Source organism: Cetorhinus maximus, chromosome 22 (genome assembly GCF_964194155.1).
Source record: "Cetorhinus maximus chromosome 22, sCetMax3.hap1.1, whole genome shotgun sequence".
Taxonomy (NCBI): domain Eukaryota; kingdom Metazoa; phylum Chordata; class Chondrichthyes; order Lamniformes; family Cetorhinidae; genus Cetorhinus; species Cetorhinus maximus.
The window spans coordinates 51,254,861-51,277,157 of record NC_135900.1 but is presented as its reverse complement, the minus strand read 5'-3'; the positions used below and the strand labels follow the sequence as shown (position 1 = coordinate 51,277,157).

The 22,297-nt window shown below is 45.4% G+C and overlaps 1 protein-coding gene across 1 annotated transcript in view; it reads right to left on the bottom strand.

Moving 5' to 3' along the window:
* The window catches only part of fbln1 (fibulin 1), a 251,443-nt gene that overhangs the window by 224,571 nt on the left and 4,575 nt on the right, over positions 1 to 22,297 (bottom strand). Inside the window, exon 3 of the mRNA XM_078568577.1 lies at positions 10,004 to 10,133. Coding sequence (XP_078424703.1) covers positions 10,004 to 10,133 — 130 coding nt within the window. The remainder of the gene's footprint in view (positions 1 to 10,003; positions 10,134 to 22,297) is intronic.

The window sequence follows — 22,297 nt, the reverse complement described above, 5'->3', positions numbered from 1 at the left end:
AGATTGATTTCAAAAATGGGAGTAAAATATTACGCCTAGCCAGGGGAAGTTAAGAAACAGTGGCTAGAATTTTTCCGTCGGCGAGTGGGGGGCGGGGTCCGCTCGCCGACACGAAAATGACGCGGGATGACGTTGGGAGGAACCCCAGACGTCATCCTGGTCCATTTAAATATTGAGGAAGGCGGGCGGACAGTGAAATCAGCTGTCCGCCTGCCGACCTGTCAATGGCCAATTAAGGCCATTGACAGGATAATTAAGCTCATTAAATGCCCTGCCCGTCCAACCTTAAGGCTGGCAGGCAGGCCAGGAGCCCCAGAGGGGAACAGAAAAAAACATGAAACCTCACCCACTGGCGGGATGAGGTTTCATGTCCGTTTTAAAATTGTTTAATAAACTTTATGTCCTTTTTATTAACATCATCATCACATGAGGGGGACATGTTAATAAATTTTTTATTTGTCTATTCTTGATGTTTAAAAAACTTTCAGTGATCTCCCTGAGACAGCATTTAGTCTCAGGGAGATGTGCGCTCTTTCGCACGCATGCACGAAAGAACGCACTTTGACAGCTATGGAATCCCTCCCCCCCGCACAGGAAGCGCATAGCTTAATTGGCCCGCCCACTTAAAATGGCGGTGGGGCCCGCTTCGGCGACGGAGATCGGCTGCCCGCCCGCCGCCGAGCTGGAGGGGCCCGCCTGCCTACCAAGGGCAAAATTCTGCCCAGTGTGTTTATTTTTCCCAAAGATTACTGATAAAATTGGTACTGAGAGATTTTTATTATAAAAGTAAATTCGAAAGACATAGGGCAGAATTTTGCCCTTGGCAGGGGTGCTCGCCGGGGCCGGGCAGGGGTGGTTGGGAAGCTGACCACCACCCGCGATCGGCACCGCACCGCGATTTAATGTGGGCAGGCCAAGTGGAGCGCAAGCGGCTGCGCTCAATGCTGCCTGTTCGGGCGGGGGGAGGAGGGCAAGTGGGCCTAGTGTGAACTTCGTGCATGTGCACGAAAGAGTGCTTCAACCTCCCTGAGGCATGGAGCTGCCTCAGGGAGATGAAGCGCTGTTTAAAAAAGAATAATGAAGAGAATAAAAATGCCATAAACATGTCCCCTCATGTGACTCTGTCACATGAGTAGGGACATCTTTTTAATTCAAGTGTGAAGCTTTTATTTTATTTTTATTTGCTTTAGGAAAGCTCATCCCGCCCATGGATGAGGTTTCCTAAAAGGTGCAAATGTCGCTTGGCGTTTTCACCTGCCCGCCAACTGTAAGGTTGGACGGGCAGTGTAAATTTGAAATTAATGACCTTTTTAATGTCTTCAACGGGCCCTTCAATTGTCAGCAGGCGCGCTGCCAAATTCGGCACATGCCCACTGAACAAAGTATCACGGGACTATGCAATGACGTCGGGACCCTCACCCGACGTCATCGCGCATCATTTTATGCTCAGTTGAGTTGGGTACGCGCCCATCCACCGAGCTCAATATTCTGCTCCTAGTGAAACAATGGGAATCTATATTCAAAGGGGAAAATATGGATAAAGGAGAGAAGGTTGTGTTCAAGGGAAGGAATTCTAAGATCTAAAACAAGCGTGAAAAAGTCTCCAGCATCTATGCCTCAAGCTGCTGTCTACCAAGAACTGAAGCTAAGAAAACTCACTTTTAATTAGATTGTTCAGGGTATCGTGTTTCTTTGTCTTTTAATATCTTTGTGTCTTACTGTTGCCTTAACTAAAGCGTAACTGGGGTTTAGATTAAATGGGGATTTAGAAGTTATCATAGTAGTAATCAGTATGTACTTAACAAGAGATAGTAGATCTTAAAAACATGTGTCCTTAAAAACATTTCTCCTATTAATAAAGATTTAATTTAGTTTTGTAAGAAACCTATAAGACTCGGTGTTCTTATTACTTCTAAATTCGAAGCACGCATCTTGAAATATATACAAATTGCAAAACAAGTTGTGACAGTTGTTTCAAGTTTCCCTCTGGGATTTGAGCAGCTCAGCATTTACCATCCACTGCGCTATAACACTCCACGCTCCCTGGCATGCCACATTGGCTCTCATGATGGCTCCTGGATGAAGCCACCATTGAATTCCCCTTTGCTTGCCACCTCCTTTTACCAGCCAAGTCTCTGAAGTCCCCGGTTTCTGTAAGCTGTGTATAAAATTCAAAAACCCCAGTAAAATTGCTCTCAATTAGCTAATTAATTGCCTTCATTACTTTCCCGCCACAATGTTTTACCATGTCAGCCACTGTTGGGCCTCTTGTGACCAGAGCTGTAGAGATCTTTGTGACGGGCCTCCACAGTGTCCAGAAGGTGTCCCAGGGATGCGTCACTGAATCAGGTGGGAGGGGGTGGGGGGGGGGCTAAACTCTTCTTGGCTTTTAGGGTCATGTCTTCACTTGAACAGCCCTGGTCTACAAGCATTAAGAAGTGTGTGGCTGCAGTTTAAATATGGCGTCCTGCGTGAGGAGGTGGTGAGGTAACAGTGTAGCGGGCAAATTGGAGGCTGCCTGCCAGCAAGACGGCATGGTTCCTATGGCGGCATAGTTACTGAGGTGGGAATGGAACGATACAGTGCCAAAAGCTGCCATTATGGCCGGCGGTTAAAACGACATTTATCCCACCCACTACTGCTCTTTGAGTAAATCTGGGGTGATTCCACCCATAGTGTTGAAGTTGATTTCAAGTGCTACTTAAAGAGATATTCAGCTTTTCATGTTCATTGCTGCTGGAACTGCGAAGAGGGTCTCTGAAATGTGCCAGGAGACTTTCTGGCGTGGTCTGTCTAGACAGAACCAACACTCAAACATCATTTCATTTGAGAATTCACCTAAAAACAGTTCCTGTGGCTATTCAACTTTATTGGACTCCTTATTGAAGTCACTAAAGGTGAGAGCTTCGTCGTGGTCATCTTGGGCTGGATGAGGAATGGCAGGACGACGAGGCCTGAAAGAGCAGCTGCTGCAGAAAAGGGATAGCAGGGAATGGAAGGCCAGATGGACTCCTTCCCCTTTGTGGATTCAAGACGCCCCTCCTCCTCTAGGCCTCCTTCTCCAATGTCACATCCGAGAACCTGTGCATCTTCTCTCTCAGTCCCTGAGCAGTCCTGCAACAAGCTGCTGCGTGCCAGCCATAGCACGCCACATCTTCAATGAAAGTGCTTGCAAGGAGCCCACATATACTGTTTGCCTTGAGTGTTAAACTTGCAAGTTTCTGGTTTAGTACTTCCAGGCAAATTCAAATTATCCCAATTGGAATTAGGACCAAAAATGTGTCCTAAATCCAGACTTTCAAACAGACTAGCCTAGTGCATTACATCTAATTAGCTGATGTTTTCATCCTTCAGCCAAAATAACTCGCATAATCTTTAACATATGGACAATGCTTTGGTTTTAATTGTGATGTAATCATTATTGAGCTGACCAAATTATGGGCCACTTTAAAAAAATAGATTTTAACTGATAAAACTGTATAAAATCTACAAGGCATAAATGAGCACTAGAGTCATTGGACTAGAGTTTGATGGTGCCCTCCCCATTTTTCAGGCTCCAAATGGGCACCACAACACCCATTATGGTGGCAGGGCAGGCACACTCCTTATGCATTAACTGTAATATGTCTTTAAGGGATAGCAGCATGCCATCACTGGAGGAAAAGTGTCCCATGTGATCCAGTCTGCTGATGCCTTCAAGCTTTCTACCTCTGAATAACTATTCTCATGTGCCTAGTTTAAATAAGTGAACCCACAACATGTTTACACAATCCCTTATGAGTGACTGATGCCTTTATATTAATATTAAAACTCAGCATTAACTACCCACCATATAGGTAAAGGCAGAAAAAGAGGTTCCCATAGCTCTCACCTGAAATATGCATTAGTCCTTTTGCATACAAATTTGGGCCTCATCCCTGTTTGAGCCCAATTTGCAAAATGGGATGACACTGAATGCTAAATGTGGACAACATCCAGGCTTGGGCTGATAAATGGCAAGCAGCGTTCACTCCACATAGGTAATGACCATCTCCAACAAGACCACTCACCACTCCTTGTCATCCAATCACTGAACTCCCCATCATCAACATCCTACAGCTCACTATTGACCCGACACTCAATTCGACCAGGCACATAAATGTCTTGGCTACTAGAGAAGGTCAGTGGCTGGATATTCTGTGGCGAATCATCTTACGACTCCCCACAGTCTTCCCAGCATCTAAATGATACAGAAGTGGATACTCCAAAACAAAAACACAATTACCTGGAAAAACTCAGCAGGTCTGGCAGCAGCTGCGGAGAAGAAAAGAGTTGACGTTTCGAGTCCTCATGACCCTTCAACAGATCTGAGTAATATTAGGAGAGGGGTGAAATATAAGCTGGTTTAAGGTGGGGGGGGGGAGACAAGAAAGCAGTGATAGGAGCAGATAATCAAAAGATGTCACAGACAAAGAAACAAAGAGGTGTTGAAGGTGGTGATATTATCTAAGAGAATGTGCTAATTAAGAATGAACGGCAGGACACTCAAGGTACAGCTCTAGTGGGGGTGGGGTGGAAAGACTGACAGGGCATTACAGGTATAGATTTAAAAATAATGGAAATAGGTGGGAAAAGAAAAATCTATATAAATTATTGGAAAAAACAAAAGGGAGGGGGAAGAAATGGAAAGGGGGTGGGGATGGAGGAGGGAGTTCAAGATCTAAAGTTGTTGAATTCAATATTCAGTCCGGAAGGCTGTAAAGTGCCTAGTCGGAAGATGAGGTGCTGTTCCTCCAGTTTGCGATGGGCTTCACTGGAACAATGCAGCAAGCCAAGGACAGACAAGTGGGCAAGAGAGCAGGGTGGAGTGTTAAAATGGCAGGCGACAGGGAGGTTTGGGTCTTTCTTGCGGACAGACCGCAGGTGTTCTGCAAAGCGGTCGTCCAGTTTACGTTTGGTCTCTCCGATGTAGAGGAGACCGCATTGGGAGCAACGAATGCAGTAGACTAAGTTAGGGGAAATGCAAGTGAAATGCTGCTTCACTTGAAAGGAGTGTTTGGGCCCTTGGACGGTGAGGAGAGAGGAAGTGAAGGGGCAGGTGTTGCATCTTCTGCGTGGGCATGGGGAGGTGCCATAGGTGGGGGTTGAGGAGTAGGGGGTGATGGAGGAGTGGACCAGGGTGTCCCGGAGGGAACGATCCCTACGGAATGCCGCCAGGGGGGGTGAAGGGGAGATGTGTTTGGTGGTGGCATCATACTGGAGTTGGCGGAAATGGCGGAGGATGATCCTTTGAATGCGGATGCTGGTGGGGTGATAAGTGAGGACAAGGGGGACCCTATCATGTTTCTGTGAGGGAGGAGAAGGCGTGAGGGCGGATGCGCGAGAGATGTGTCGGACACGGTTGAGGGCCCTGCAAACCACCGTGGGTGGAAAACCTCGGTTAAGGAAGAAGGAGGACATGTCAGAGGAACTGTTTTTGAAGGTAGCATCATCAGAACAGATGCGACGGAGGCGAAGGAACTGAGAGAATGGGATGGAGTCCTTACAGGAAGCACCCCGCTGTAGTCGAGGTAGCTGTAAGAGTAGGTAGGCTTGTAATGGATATTGGTGGACAGTCTTTCACCAGAAATTGAGACAGAGAGGTCAAGGAAGGGAAGGGAAGTGTCAGAGATGGACCATGTGAAAATGATGGAGGGGTGGAGATTGGAAGCAAAATTAACAGATTTTTCCAGGTTCCGACGAGAGCATGAAGCAGCACCGAAGTAATCATCGATGTACCGGAGAAAGAGTTGTGGGAGGGGGCCGGAGTAGGACTGAAACAAGGAATGTTCCACATACCCCATAAAGAGACAGGCATAGCTGGGGCCCATGCAGGTACCCATAGCCACACCTTTTATTTGGAGGAAGTGAGAGGAGTTAAAGGAGAAATTGTTCAGTGTGAGAACAAGTTCAGCCAGACGGAGGAGAGTAGTGGTGGATGGGGATTGTTCGGGCCTCTGTTCAAGGAAGAAGCTAAGGGCCCTCAGACCATCCCGGTGGTGGATGGAGGTGTAGAGGGATTGGACGTCCATGGTGAAGAGGAGGCGGTTGGGGCCAGGGAACTGGAAATTGTTGATGTGACGTAAGGTGTCAGAGGAATCACGGATGTAGGTGGGAAGGGACTGGACAAGGCGAGAGAGAAGGGAGTCAAGATAACGAGAAATGAGTTCCGTGGGGCAGGAACAGGCTGACACGATCGGTCTGCCGGGACAGTTTTCTGTTTTTTTCAGAAGTGGATACTCTCCGTTTGCCTGGTTGGATGCAGCTGCAACAACACTCAAGAATCCATGTAGGACAAAGCAACCCACTTGATCAGCACTCCATCCATCAACTTAAGTATTCATTGCCCCCCCTCATTGGTATACTGCGACTGCAGTGTGTACTATCTAGGGAATGCACTGCAGCAAATTTCCAATTATCTCCCAAGTCTGCAACTTCTAACATCTAACTTGATCAGGGAAGCAAGTTCATGTGAACACAACACCTCCAAGATCCTCTCCAAGACATACTATCTTGGCTTGGACACAAATTTCTATTTCTTCATTATGGCTGGATCAAAATCCAGGATCTCTCAACGTAACAGCTGTGTGGGTGTACTGTTACCACATGGACTGCAGATGTTCAAAAATAAGGCTCATCACCATCTACTCAAGGGCAAGTGGGGGTGGACAATAAATGCTGGTATTGCCAGCGATGCCCCTATCTCAAAAATAAATAAATTAAAGATGCTTGTGGCCTAAGGAGTCCTCCTTCAAGGGATTGCTGGCTATAGCCAAAAGAAAACATTTCAAAAGGATACTGTGTCAGGGAGAGCAAGGGTTCTCCCTCTGAGTGCAGTGCAGAGTTGAAGGTTGTTGCTGAACCCTGCTCAGTCTCTTCCCAATTAGGCCATAAGCCATGGGAGGAAATTAAGGCCATTCGGCCCATCAAGTCTGCTCTGCCATGCTACAAAATCATGGCTGATCTGATAATCCTCAGCTCACTTTCCTGCCTTTTCCCCAGAACCCTTGATTCCCTGACTGATTAAAAATCTGTCTATCTCAGCCTTGAATATACTTAACGACCCAGCCCCTACAGCCCTCTGCAGTAAACAATTCCACAGATTCACTACCCTCTGAGAGAAGAAATTCCTCCTCATTTCTGTCTTAAATGGACGGCCCCTTACTCTGAGATTATGCCTTCTGGTCCTAGACTCTCCCACAAGGGGAAACAACCTCTGAGCATCTACCCTGTCAAGCCCCCCTAAGAGTCTTATATGTTTCAATAAGGTTGCTTCTCATTCTTCTAAACTCCAGTGAGTACAGGCCCAGCCAACTCAACCTTTCCTCATAAGAAAATCCCTCCATGCCTGGGATCAACCTTGTGAACTTTCTCTGGACTGCTTCCAATGCCAGTATATCTTTTCTTAGATAAGGGGACCAAAACTGTTCACAGTATTCTAGGTGTGGCCTAACTAGTGCCTTGTATAGTTTTAGCAAGACTTGCCTATTTTTATACTCCATTTCGTTTGAAATAAATGTATTTTATGCACGAGGACTCCCAAATCCCTCTGAGCTGCAGCTTTCTACAGTCTTTCTCCATTTAAATAATAATCAGTTCCTTTATTCTTCCTGCCAAAGTGCATAATCTCACATTTTCCCACCATCCCACAAGATTTTGCCCATTCACTTAACCTGTCTATATCCCTTTGTAAACTCTTTATGTCATCCTCACCACTTGCCTTCCAACCTATTTTTGTATCATTTTCAAACTTAGTGATAGAATATTCACTTCCCTCATCCAAGCTATTCATATATATTGTAAATAATTGAGGCCCCAGCTCTGATCCCTGTGGCACTCCACTAGTTACAGGTTGCCAATCTGAAAATGCCCCCCCTTATCCCAACTCTCTGTCTTCTATTAGTTGGCCAATCCTCTATCCATGCTAGTACACTACCCCAACACCATGGGCTCTTATCTTATTAAGTAACCTTATGTGCAGTACCTTATCAAACACCTTTTGGAAATCCAAATATATTACATCTGCTTGTTCCCCTTTATCTATCCTGCTTGTTACCCCCTCAAAGAGTTCTAATAAATTTGTCAGGCATGATTTCCTCTTCATGAAGCCATGCTGACTCTGCTTAATTATATTAAGCATTTCTAAATGTCCTGCTATTACATCCTTTATAATAGACTCTAACATTTTCCCAATGACAGATGTTAAGCTAACTGGCCTATAGTTACCTGTTTTTTTCTCCCTCCCTTTTTGAATAAGGGCATTATATTGGCAGTTTTCCAATCTTCTAGGACATTTCTAGAATCTAAGGATTCTTGGGAGATTACTACCAGTGCATCCACTATCTGTGTAGCTACTTCCTTTAATATCCTAGGATGCAACCCATCAGGCTCAGGGGACTTATCGGCCTTTAACACTATTAGTTTCCCTCATACTTTTTCTCTAGTGATAGTTATTGTATTTATTTCCTCCCCCCTCCTTTTGCCCCTTGACTATTTAGTATTTTTGGAATGCTATTAGTGTATTCTACTGTGAAGACTGATGCAAAGTACTTATTCAACTCCTCTGCCATTTCCTGGCTCCCCATTATTATTTCCCCAGCCTCATTCTCTAAGGGGCCCATGTTCACTTTGGTCTCTCTTTTCCTTTTTATATATTTAAAGAAGCTCTTACTGTCCATTTTTATATTACTTGCTAGTTTACCCTCAAAGTTTATTTTCTCTCTATTTTTTTGGTCATCTTTTGTTGTTTTTTAAAACTTTCCCTACCCTCTAGCTTACCACTAATCTTTGCCACATTGTATGTTTTTACTTTCAATTTGATACTATCATTAACTTGCTTGGTTAATCATGGTTGGTTTATCCCCTTCCTAGAATCTTTCTTCCTCACTGGAATATACCTTTGTTGTAAGTCATGAACTATTTCCTTAAGCATGTGCCATTGTTCATCAACTGTCTTTTCTGCTAAACTCCTTTCCCAGTCCAATCTAGCCAACTCTGCCCTCATTCCTTTGCAATTACCCTTATTTAAGTTTAGCACAGTTGTTTCTGACCCAAGTTTCTCACTCTCAAACTGAATGCTAAATTCAACCATGTTTTCTAGGGGATCTTATACGCTGAGATCATTTATTAAACCTGCCTCATTACACATTACCAGATCCAAAATAGCCTGATCCCTGGTTGGATCCACAACATATTGTTCTAGGAAACTGTCCCGAATACACTCTATGAGTTTTTGCTCGTGGCTACCTCTGCCAATTTGATTTTCCCAATCTACATGAAGATTAAAGTCACCCATGATTAATGTACTGCCTTTTTTACATGCCCTCATTATCTCCTGATTTATTTTCTGTCCCACAATATAGCTACTGTTAGGGGGCCTATAGACTACTCCCACCAGTGTCCTCTTCCCCTTGTTATTTCTTACCTCCACCCATGTAGATTCTACATATTCCAATCCAAGATAATTTCTTGCTATCGTACTTATTCAATCTCATACTAACAAAGCTACTCCACTACCCTTTCCTTCCTGTCTGTCCTTTTGAAAAGTCCCAGCTTTGATCTCCTTGTAACCATGTCTCCGTAATGGCTATAAGATCATACCCATTAACTTCTATTTGTGCCTTTAATTCATTTATTTTATCCTGAATACTAAGCCCATTTAAGTAAAGAGCCATTAATTTTGCCTTCATCAATTTGCCTCTATAATTGCCATCATCATTTTCTGATTGCTTCCATCCTCTACCAGGACCTACCTGAGGGCCACAGTAGGGGTCTGCAATTGAAATCCTCTATGCTAGCGAGTTGCCCAATAGGCATCACCAGCTCACTGATCTCAGCCTACCTGTTCCACACAGACAGGCACAAACCAATTTCTAGGCCAGTGGCTTTACTTGACAGAGAATAAATTTCAATATCTTTTGTAAAGCATTGTGTTCAAGAAGCTTCATTGTACATCAAGGAACTTGGAAAGAAAAACATGCATTACCTTTACAGCGTTGCATTTGCCTATATCAGTGCCATGTGCCTCACATTCTTTGTTTTCTCTGGCCACGTTTATACCATTTGTGCAGTGGATCTCCTCCAGCTTTACCCGACAACATTGTTCCTGTGCTATTCTGTAATGAGGAATGTGAGAAATTTTAATCTTCTTACAAAACAGGAAGCAGAGGTCAAGGCAACCAAGTTTCGGAAGTATTTTGCAGCTACAATTATATTAATGAGGCATGTTAATAATTGATTAATGCCACATGTTGCTCTGCGTAAGAGAAAGGCTACTAAACTGAAATGAAACTTACCCACAGTAGCACTGTACTAAACGTGAGCTTTCAGAAAGGAAAGAATGCTGAAGGGCTAAGAAAATGAAGCTTTCAAATTTGGGGAAGCTGTAATGATTTGGGGAAAAAAAACAAGTAGACTAATAATATTATTAAAAATTTTAACTACCTATAGTTGACTTCTGATCCTTTCCTTTTTCAGTTCCTTGAGTCACCACGAGCTGGCATCAAGTGCCCCAATTCCAGCCCTCTGCCAATGCCATTATGTGACTAGTCACCAAGAGATCAACCAAAGCAGCCAAGGTCACAATTCCTCCAATATTCTCTCCCCCTATATTTGATGGTGGGGAATATCGAGTACTAGCTCTTCCCCAACACACACAACACCTCAAAAGTCTACTCAACATTTTTTCATTTCAGAAGCCTATTACAAAAAGGTAACATATGGACTAAGTGGGGTAGATTTTGGCCCAGATTTTCTGCTTCTGCCCGCAGCAAGTATGGCAGATGGGAGTGGGAAAATCTATTTTACGCCGGCAGGAAAACAGGGTCCTATCATCCACTCAGGGCTTCAATGGTGAGGAGCGTTTTCTGATGTGCAATGTCGGGAAGGCAATTTGAATACATTTAAATCTTATGCATACTCATTATAAAGCCTGCTTGCCGGTATCACCCCCCACGCTGGATCAAGAGGTGATATTGACGTCTAATTAGACCGACATGTTTCACAATGGTATATAAGTGACATGCACCTGGCGACCAGCACTTCACTTGTGACTTCGAGGTTTGTTCACCTACCTTTCATCCTGCAGCGCTTGCAGCACCTCATTCAACATCAGGCTTTGCAGGCAGCACCACATCGCTCTCAGGGGGGTCCCAGGCAAAGCTCTGCCCACCAGACCAGCGATAAGGCGGGGCTGCTGTGGAAGGGGCCGCAGGGCAAGGTCTTCACTGGAAAGGAGGCATAAGAGGACAGAGATTGTGGAAGGAGCCACAATGCACAGCCTCCAATGGAGAAGGGGGGAACGTGGCAAAGGATGCACTCCAACACATGACTAGGGGGGTACAAGTTGGAGGATTCCTCTGGACTAGAATGAGGAAGAGTGTCTTAGAGAGGGTCATAAGTGAGCTGGGGCCTGAACTGGAAGATGGCAGAGTGATCAGGTGTTTAACTTTACAGTGCTGACCTTGCAAGGACTGTCCCTGTCTAAACAAAGGAGGGGAGTGCATGTTAGCAAACTGTCAATTGTGCCCAGCAACCACAGTGTGGTTGTTGTAACGGGCGCCTTGGTCCAGCGGCTTTCTGGCTCAATAATGGGTCGCGGTTGGCATGCTCAGTCAGGGTAGGCTGTCAATGTTTAAAAGGAATTGTAGGGCCATTAGAGTGTTTCATGAGGGTGAGAGGGAAGGGGATGGGCTCAGAAACTCATTATGCAATAGGACTCAAGAAGAATTGGGCTAATCTGCCAATGGGGAATAGGCACATCTGCCTCAATGCATTCGAAAGGTTACATAGGGATATCCTGCACAATCAAAATGGCATAAAGCTTTTGTTTAATTCATTCACGGGATGTGGGCTTTGCTGGCTAGGCCAGCATTTATTGCCCATCCCTAATTGTCCTTGAGAAGGTGGTACTGAGCTGCCTTCTTAAACTGCTGCAGTCCTGTGGTGTAGGTACATCCACAGTGCTGTTAGGGAGGGAGTTCCAGGATTATGACCCAGCGACAGTAAAGGAACGGCGATATATTTCCAAGTCAGGATGTTGAGTGGCTTGGAGGGGAACTTCCAGTTGATGGCGTTCCCATGTATCTTCTGCCCTTGTCCTTTGGAGGGGAAGGCTTGAGGATCCTTGGAGGGAGGGAAACCTGAACATAATGTACCTCCAGGGCAATGGCAGGGATTACTGCACTCACACAAGGGAGAGTCCAAGCTGGTCTGGTAGTGCACTGCAATATACTCCTCAGATGGTCTCCTGGGACATAGTTGTCGGCTGCACATTGCACAATCTGGCACTGCAAAGGAGGGAAGACTTACCAGATGCAGACATGGAGGAGCTGCACGTCTCCTCTGATGAGGAGGACATTTAAAGGGATGAGGGTGAAGAGTTTGAGGAAGCTGAGGCTGCAGAGGTAAGGGCTATAGCATGGGCCAGACGAGGCAGGCATGCATGTGAGGCCCTCATAGCTACCAGATTCCATTGTAGTCTGCATCCTCTTGTTCAAGTGTCCTCTCTCATGGGTCCACATGAACAGCAGCATTGCTAACCCTTTCCTTGCAACCATGCACTTCAATCTGAGAGTGAGCTCTCAACTATTTTGCCAACCATTGTCCTCGTCCTTTGAAGGATGATAAAGGCTCAGTAACATGTGTCCTTGTTGAGAGGAGGTCCAACCTGGATGAGGGCATTCCGCATCACATGTCAGAAGGCACAGCCTCTAGTAGTGTCTCTGCAGCATCACAGTCACCATGGAAACATAGTAGAGGCTGGACCAGCTTCACAATCCTCAATGCACTCATAGCTTTACACCTTCAGTCTGACAAATCTCCTCAAGGAAATCCTCTGCCAAAATGGAAAAATGCTTTCTGTGTCACCTCGATTGTGTAACTGAGAGGTCACACTTGGGCCAAGGCAACCAGGGACGTTATGCATGTCTAATTCCGTTTTGACATCACCTAGTCCTTGTGCCCCCTTCTCATTCATCACATTGACATCTGTCACTCTCAGTTAGGGATGCAGGCGTGCACTCATTCTGACCTTTCCATGGATTTGGAGCAGCTGAGGATCATGAAGTTCACACAGTCAGTCTGTCCTCATGGCCAGCCCTGGCCCTTGCCAGCTGCAAAATGCAAACACACCATGAACCACTCAAAGTAACACTTGTTTGATCGTAAAGAACACTCATCAGATTCATTCTGGATTGCAACCCATTGGTACCCTCAAAGGTGTCAGAAGCTACCATATGTGCTTCCAAGCATGTTCCAAGGGTCCTTTGATTGCACCACATGGCCATTTGTGTTTACCTTCAATGACTTTGGCGAGGCTATAGGTGAGGGGAGGCTGCTCAGAATGTGTGGCTCAGCTCTGCATCCCTACATTGTGACGAGAGTCTTGTGGACACAATGCAGACAACTACAAAGTTAGAAAGGCAGAAGGTTGGAGGATTGAAGTGCCTTCAAGGGTCAGAATTCTGGCACTTAAAGGTGGAAAGGTGCTCGCATTTCTCGCTGAGCTTAACAATTGTGCACTGTAATAGTCGGATACACACAAGGCAGGCAGGATCGCACACGATCTCTGAGTAAGGCATCATAGATAGGAAATTCTGCCAGATGAGTGAGTAAATGGAGTGTGAGGATCTATGGCCCTCCTCCATGCTTTTACACGTCTTGATGGACACAACCTTCACCATACAATAATGTAGACTAGAAAGGTGAACAACTTAGCCCCAATCTTAAGCAGGCAAGAATGAAGAATGTACCAAGCAGCACATCATGTGAGCAAGGTTCCTCACACAAGCAGATTTGACATTAAGAACAATGATGTTGGGAATGATATGAGAGTGCGTACACACTGTGGTGATGTGGAAGCTGACAACATTGACCTGAGGCACCTGGTTTCAACATCTGCGATAAGCGGCAGTAGGAACCATTGTGTGAACGCAGAAATGGCAGAGATGCTTAATCAATATTTTGCCTCAGTTTTCACAGTGGAGGACACCAGTACCACCACAATAGTAACAGGTAGTGCAGAGGGTATAGAGAAGAAGGAACTTAGAACAATCACCATCACTAGAGAAAAAGTACTGAGCAAACTATTAGGATTAAAGGATGACAAGTCACCAGGATCTGATGGCCTACATTCCAGGGTCTTAAAGGAAGTGGCAGCGGAGATAATGGATGCATTGGCTATAATATTCCAAAATTCCCTGGATTCTGGAAAGGTTCCAGTGGATTGGAAAAATGCTAATATAACGCCCTTATTCAAAAAGGGGGTGGAGGCAGAAAGTAGGAAACTATAGACCAGTTAGTTTAACGTCTGTCGTTGGGAAATTGTTGGAACCCATTATTAAGGAATTAGTAATGGGGCATTTGGAAAATCAAAATGCAATCCATCAGAGTCAGCATGGTTTTATGAAGAGTAAATCGTGTTTGACTAATTTGCTAGAATTCTTTGAAGATGTGACAAGCTAAGTGGATAATGGGGATCCTGCAAATGTAGTATATCTGGACTTCCAGAAGGCCTTTGATAAGGTGCAGCACAAAAGATTAATACACAAGATAAGATCACACGGAGTTAGGGGTAATATATTAGCTTGAATAGAGGAATGGCTAACCAACAAAAAGCAGAGAGTCAGGATAAATGGGTCTTTTTCTGGATGGCAAGCTGTAACTAGTGGGGTGCCACAAGGTTCAGTCCTTGGGCCCCAACTATTTACAATCTATATTAATGACTTGGATTCAGGGATAGAAGGTACTATAGCTAAATTTGCAGATGACACCAAAATAAGTGGGAAAGTAATTTGCCATGAAGAAATAAGAAATTTACAAATGGATATGGACAGGTTAGGTGAATGGCCCAAAATTTGGCAGAAGGAGTTTAACGTGGATAAGTGTGAGGTTATCCATTTTGGTCGAAAGAACAAAAAGGCGACTTATTATTTAAGTGGAGAGAAATTTTAGAATGCTTCAGTGCAGAGGGATCTAGGTGTCCTCATGCATGAATCGCTGAAAGCTAGTATGCAGGTACAGCAGGTAATAAGGAAAGCAAATGGAATTTTGGCACTTATTGCTAAAGGAATAGAGTATAAAAATAGGGAAGTGTTGTTGCAACTGTGCAAGGCATTAGTGAGACCGCGCCTGGAGTACTGTGCACAGTTTTGGTCCCCTTACTTAAGGAAGGATGTAGTTGCATTGGAGATAGTTCAGAGGAGGTTCACGAGATTGATTCCAGAGATGCGGGGCTTGTCTTATGAGGAGAGATTGAGCAGTTTACGCTATAGTAGTATACTGTAGAGTTTAGAAGGATGAGAGGAGATCTAATTGAGTATATAAGATGCTAAAGGGGATAGACAAAGTAGACGTGGAGTGCATGTTTCCCCTTGTGGGGCATTCTGGAACAAGAGGCCATAGTTTTAGGCTAAGGGTGGTAGATTTAAATCAGAGGTGAGGAGGAATTACTTTTCTCAAAGGATCGTGTATCTGTGGAATTCACTACCTCAGAATGCAGTGGATGCCGGGACGCTGAGTAAATTTAAGGAGGAGATAGACAGATTTTTAATTAGTAACGGGTTGAAAGGTTATGGTGAGAGGGCGGGAAATTGGAGTTGAGGCCGAAATGAGATCAGCCATGATCGTATTGAATGGCAGGGTAGGCTCGAGGGGCTGAGTTGCCTACTCCTGCTCGTAGTTCTTATGTCACACCTGATGGACAACATCACAGCTGATCATAAAGAGGAGGCATACACAGAAGTTGTGAAATGGGTGGTATTCTATTTACATTAGTGCAAAGTATATAACATGTGGTTATCACCTGTGCCACCATCATGCTCCTAATATTTCTTAATTTTCCTAACCCTACCATCACATCTTGGTGCATCCCTGACATCCACAGCAGAGATGAAGGCAGCCTGCTGACTGCTACACCCTGTTGTCTGTGATGTCGTTGGTAGGCAAGATTTGGATGGCCCTGGCCTGCTCTTGGTGTCCTGCTGTGGGGCAGATGCACCCTCCTCGGCCTGTGGAGATGGCAGTGATGGGGTCACAGGAAGAGGGGATTAGGATCGGCTGGAGACTCTCAAACTCAACTGGGTGGTGTCCAGATGCTGGACCCCTCCCTATGGGCACCCAAGGGCTCCTGGCTGTCTCCTTGGGGAGAAGGCTAAACTGGAGTTAGATTGGGTTGCTTTCCCCCCTCTTGTGGAGCCACTGATGGGTGACACCAATGACTACAATGATGAAGTGCAGCTCCTGACGCAGTGCAGGACCTATGTCCTGGACCAAGGTCTCCATGGCTGCTGACACCCTACCAGTGTTGACCTTGGTGCTTTGTCATACCGGCGCTATAACCTCAGGCTGAGCGTGGTGGACTCCTCCATTGTTCGTTGCAATCAGTGCAAAGCAGTTGACAACCCTTCCTGACATTCCTGACTGTCGCTGAAACGCCACCAACTGAGTTAGGAGCAAGTCCAGAGGCTCATCATCAGACTCGGACTCAGCAGGATCCTGGCCTCCAGCAGTTTTCCGAGCGCCGGTTACTTCGGATGTCCCTGCCTCTGCCTGCTGTGGAGCAGATTGTGACCCCGAGGTTACTCTGAAACTAGGCCCCGCTAAATGTGTGTTTCTGTGTTGGTGGAGGGTGTGGGTGAGCGCTGTGATGGGTCTTCATTGGTGGTCTCTTCTTCTAGCTCCGAAGTGTCTTCAGGGCTCGAATGAGGGCTTGGCTGCTTGGCTGGATGATGCCCTTAAACGCTTTCCAAGTTTGGCTTTGCAAGTTTGGCAAGTGACTCAAGATAGCAGAATGGACTCATGTGTGGTTGTCTGAGGGATGAGCTGGTGCAGGGTCCTCACTTGGGTTGGTGATGCCCTTCTCATAGTCGCCACATGCATGATCCCTGTCCTCTCCAGCCAGCGTGATGGCACGCTTCTCATAGGGAGTGAGGGCCTTAATTTCAGCCATTTCACTCCTGGCCTGGGACCCCTCCCTCTTGTCGTGTGCGTGTTTGACTTGCATGAAGACAAACGGAGAGATTGTGAGCAGGACACATGCCAAGGCAGATGATAAGGATGCCTGTCTTGTGTGCGTGGTGAGTAGAGCCATGGATGGGATGAGGACATGATGTACACAGGACATGAGGCTAGATGGAGATATGAAGGTGTGTGTGAGAGAGTGAGTGGTGATATGCCTTCAGCTGACAGAGTGTGTGTTCCCTGTGGTGTGTCATCCTGCTAAGTCCTGATGGGCTTGTGAATGTCTGAGTTGAGGGTGATGAGATGGTTGACCTATGCTGCCGGAATGGATGAGATCATTCATCCTCTTCCTGTACTACTTTACAGACCTTCTCTGCACCGTATTTGCGCTAATAGCCGAAGACACCACCTCCCAAGCCAGAGTGCTGGCATTGATGGACCTCCTCTGGCCATTACTGGGGTAGAGGACAGCCCGGCGGGCCTCAACAGTGTCCAGCAGGTGTGAGCAAAGCATCACGGAACTTGGGAGCCACACTCTTCATGCCTTTTGGACCCATTTCTTCCACGGGACTATCCTGGCCTGGAGACATTGAGAAGGCTGATTGCGGGTGCACTTTAAATATGACACCCAGAGGAAAGAATGGCTGGGGTCATGTACCTCTGGTTTTTGCACCGTTAATGAGGTGGGGAGCAGACAATATGGCACATAAACCCACCATTGCGCTCGGTGGGGCAAATGCCGCTTTTCCTGCCTGCCACCATACTTAGAACGCTGATGGGAAAATCCCGCCCTTTGACTTTGTACACTTGTATAAAGCTAGTAATAGCTCATTTCATAACTCTTCAATTTTCATATTAATTTAAATCAATTATAAAATGGGCTACAGATTTGCTATCACCTATATTCAGGCTATTGCACAAAAATAAAATCTGATCCAGTAGATCTGGAGCACAGTAATTTGGTGTTTTAGAATAAAAGGGCATTTGCACATCTTTGCTCACATTCTTAGAATTCCTCCAGCAAGCAATCCAGTTTAACATAAAACCTTGCATTGCTAGAGAAAGCACTTCAGCCTGAGCCAGTCAATAAAATTCACTTCAAAAAGTCAAACCTCAGAAGTATCACTCCAGGGTGCCATGAAAGCTCAAGGGTAAGGGCAACCATTTCCTGAAAAAAGTTTAACATAAGCTTTCAACCTCAAATTGCTTTAACTACATACATACAATACATACTATTTCCTGTTCTTGCTGGTCTTTGTGTTTGTACCCCATTATAACCCTTGTGGTATTTCCTGTATTTCTCAATGGTATCATCCCCTACTCCCACAATCCTTCACTACCTCATCAGCTTCAATCACACTCACATACAGACACAGACAGGTTGTGGCTTTCATCAGTGTCAAAAAAATGTCAGTGCAACTTCTAACCTTCTTAAAAGTAAATAACAGTCACACACTGAATAAATTTAATGGCCGTGGAGTTGGATAAGGCCCAAAAAGGGCCACGGATGTTGCATTGCATAATTAACCAGTCCCTATCAATTCCGATGCAGGCAGCAACCTTGTGCTGCATGCTAATTTCGATGATTTTTGCATGCAGCCAGCACTAAGTGTGCTGCTAAGTGGCTGCACACCTGAACATGGGGTGCAAAATCGTGAGGGGCTAGCACAAGTTCAAGCTGGCCGGCACTGCTTAAAGCCAACCTGTAACTCTTAAAGGAGGGGGGTGTTTTGACTTGAACAGCGGCTAGAAATTCTTCTAATGGTGATTTTGATAAAGAAACAAGAATGGCACAACAGTGGTTCTCTGATGCAGCACTGGAGGCTTGGTGCAGAAGGTAGACAGCAGGAGAAAGGTCCTCTACGCCCAGGAACTAGGAAGCCCCTGTCAGGCAGACACTGCAAAGGCGGTGAGAGAAGTTGGCCAGCTTGGTCAATGCAAGCAGCATAGCTACAGCCTGGATTTTCACCAAGGCTGGTGAGCGGGTCCTGATTCAGGGGCCAGCATCTTCCGGTCGGCGAGTAGAGGCAGAGCCCGCTCACTGACGCGTAAATGATGTGGGGTGATGTCAGGCATGCGTCCCGATGTCATCCCGGGTCATTTCGATTGTCAGTTCAGTGGGCACGCATCCAAGTTGGATGCGCGCCCGCCGACCTGTCAATAGTCTATTAAGGCCACTAAAAAACCAATTAAACTCATTAATGGACCTGCCCATCCAACCTTAAGGTTGGCGGGCAGGTCGGGAGCACAGCCAGGCTTGTGAAAAAACATGAAACCTCATCTACAGGCGGGAATGAGGTTTCATGAGTGATTTTAAAAATGCAGAATATTTTACAGTGAAAGTTATGGACATGTCCCAACTCATGTGACAGTGTCACATAATGGGACATGGCAGGGAATTTTTTTCCTAATCTTTATTCAAAGTTTTAAATCGGAGCCAATCTCCCTGAGTCGCACAGGGAGTGCACGTCACGCTGGGCGGGCCTTAATTGGCCCGCCCACATAAAATGGCGGCACACTCCTGACCCAAGGTGCCGATCAGAAGCCCACCTGCTCGCACCCGCTCCTGCACTTCCCCCCCCCAATGGGGGGAAAATGTTGCCCAGGTATTCACGACACCATTCCTGGGATGCCTGATTTTCGGATGCGCCTTTAAAGGATGTCAAAAGCCCACATCCGGAACTCTGGGCATGGCTGGCTCAATTGTGGAGATAGGCATGTCCTAACTTCTCCACAATTTTCACGTAGTCGGGCCAGGTTTTGAAAGAGTCGTGTTTCGTGGCCTGTCAGAGGAGTCGTGAACCCTAGTCCTCCTGAGGAGACTTTTCAAAAGGTGAGTTTAAAAGGTCCTCCTCGTGCCCTCTATGCCAAGCTATGCCTCCCACCCACCCTCATGCCCCTCATGCCTCCTATGCCAACCTATGACACTTCCATGCCCATTGACCCACTATTAACTTTATAGAACCAATGAACCCTACAGTGCAAGTAGGGTGTGTAACAAAAAGCTTTTTTTAAAAAAAGTACTTCACACATAACTTTCTGCTATGTTAAAAAAAAGTCATTTCACTTAGAAGGTAATAGAAATGTCAATCATCCAGACCCTCTAAAGTATCAATAACAAAAACCAAACAGATCAACAGCCCTTGAAACCACTTAACCTTGTGTAAATAAACATTGTGAAATTGACCAGAGTTCAGAGATCCTGAGCTGTCAAGCAAGCAATGTTTTCCCTGGAACACAGCTGGGCTCTCAGCCAAGCATGGAAGTGGCACAGCTTGGCATTGAGGGTATGAGGGGCCATGGGGGGGTTTGGGTTAAGTGGCATAGCTTGGCATTGGGGCCTGAGGGGCCATGGGGTTGGGCAGATGGGCATAGCTTTGGCATGAGAGACATGCGAGGTCATGGGGTGGGTGGCATGAAGTGGCACAGATGGCACATGGGAGTGTGTGGAGGGGGGGGTGAGGGGTTGTGAGGGGTGAGGGCAAGAGGGCCTTTGTGTTTTTATTTTAACTGGGACAATGTCCCACAAAACCAAGGTGGGTCTTTTAAACAGCCAGCCTTGGCACCTGGCAGTCCCTGTGGCTGCCTTTTTCACATACAAATTCACACTTCCCCTAGGTGGCCTCTAGTGTGGAGACTTTATGAAAAAAGATACATTTCCCTTCACAGAAGGTGAAGTAACATTTCAGGAATGTGTCTCCTCAGGACACAGTTTGGTTTTAAGAGAAATGATAAAGTTAAACATGATAAAAAAAGAATCTTTTTTTTCCCTATCAAAACTGAAGCTCCCCGACTGAACTCTCTCAGCAGACATGCACATTTTAAATAAATTTGGTCGGCTGGTCTGACTCCAACCCGCACCCACCCCTCCATCAATGAAGATCATGTCTTTAAGAGCACTTTCTCCTCAGGCAGGTGGGCTGAGTAGGGAATTCTTCTGTCTCCCGCTTTCCAACTCAAGGATGAAAACTCAGGCCTACGTTTCAAAATTAATCAACTGGAATGTCCTATGGGCATGAAAATTCCTACATAAATACTAGTATTCAATTATTACTATCAGGATTTATAAAAATTGTTTGAAAACATTTATGGATAATTTATTCAAAATTCTTACATCTGTAGGTTTAAAGCTTTGGGCAGAAATCTGAAAAGTCATTCTCAAGACAGGGGTGAATGCTTTTTGTGTGCCAGCATCAAGCTGAAATTTTGGTCAAGATTCTTGGCTGGTAATTCAGCCAGTTTCAATCCAGATTGTTTTAAGAGCAATCATCTGCACTACATCATCACAGAAAGTTCTCAAGCCTGCCAGTCAGACCAAACTGAGGAAAGTTACTAAAGGGGAAGTTTGACAAGAATATGGCTAGAATTCTCCGGCTCCTCCTGCCAGCGGGATCTTCCAGTCCTGCCGAAGTGAATGGAAGTTTGAATGTCCTGCCACATCTGGTGCGGTGGAAACTGCCGCGCCGGAGCCGAAAAATTCGGCCTATGTATTTTTTCTCTCTCAGCTGCAATAGTTCTCAAGCAACATGTTTAATAAAGCACTAAGTGGGGTTAAAGGAAATATTTTTCATGTGTCATATTTGATTCTGCCAGAGTGATCAATCTGTAAATCTCAATCTGCAGAAGTCAACCCTGTATCATTGACTCTCAGTAATTTATTGATCTTGGGAGTGATTTTTCCTACATATTAAAATGAGAAATGCCACCTTACGGTTCAGTGTCTCACCACAGATCAGGCCTGGACCCAGGACCTTTTTAGTCTATGTGGCTGAGTGGTAGAGGTATTTAAAATTATGAATAGATTTAATAGGTAAATGTGGGGAAGATATTCCAATTTGTCAAGGAGTCTAAAACTAGAGGCATAAATATAAAATAGTCACTAATATATCCAAAGGAGAATTCAGGAGAAATTTATTTATCCAGAAAGTGGTTAAAATGTGAAACATTGCACCACATGGAGTAGTTGCCTTTGAGGCGTAGCCAATTAAGCACATGAGGAGAAACAAATAGAAGGATATGCAAATAGGGTTAGATGAGGTACAGAAAGAAAAAATTCTTGCATTGATATAGTTCCTTCCACAACCACTTGATGTCCCAAAGCACTTTTCAGCCAATGAAATACTTTTGGAGTGCAGTCACTGGTGTAATGTAGGAAACATGGCAGCTAATTTGCACAGAGCAAGCTTCTACAACTTGCAATATGATAATGACCAGATTAGTAATGTTGATTGAGGGAACATTGGCCAAAACACTGAGGATTATTCCCCTGCTCTTCCTCAAAAATAGTGTCATGGGTTATGCCCACCTGAGAGGGAATACA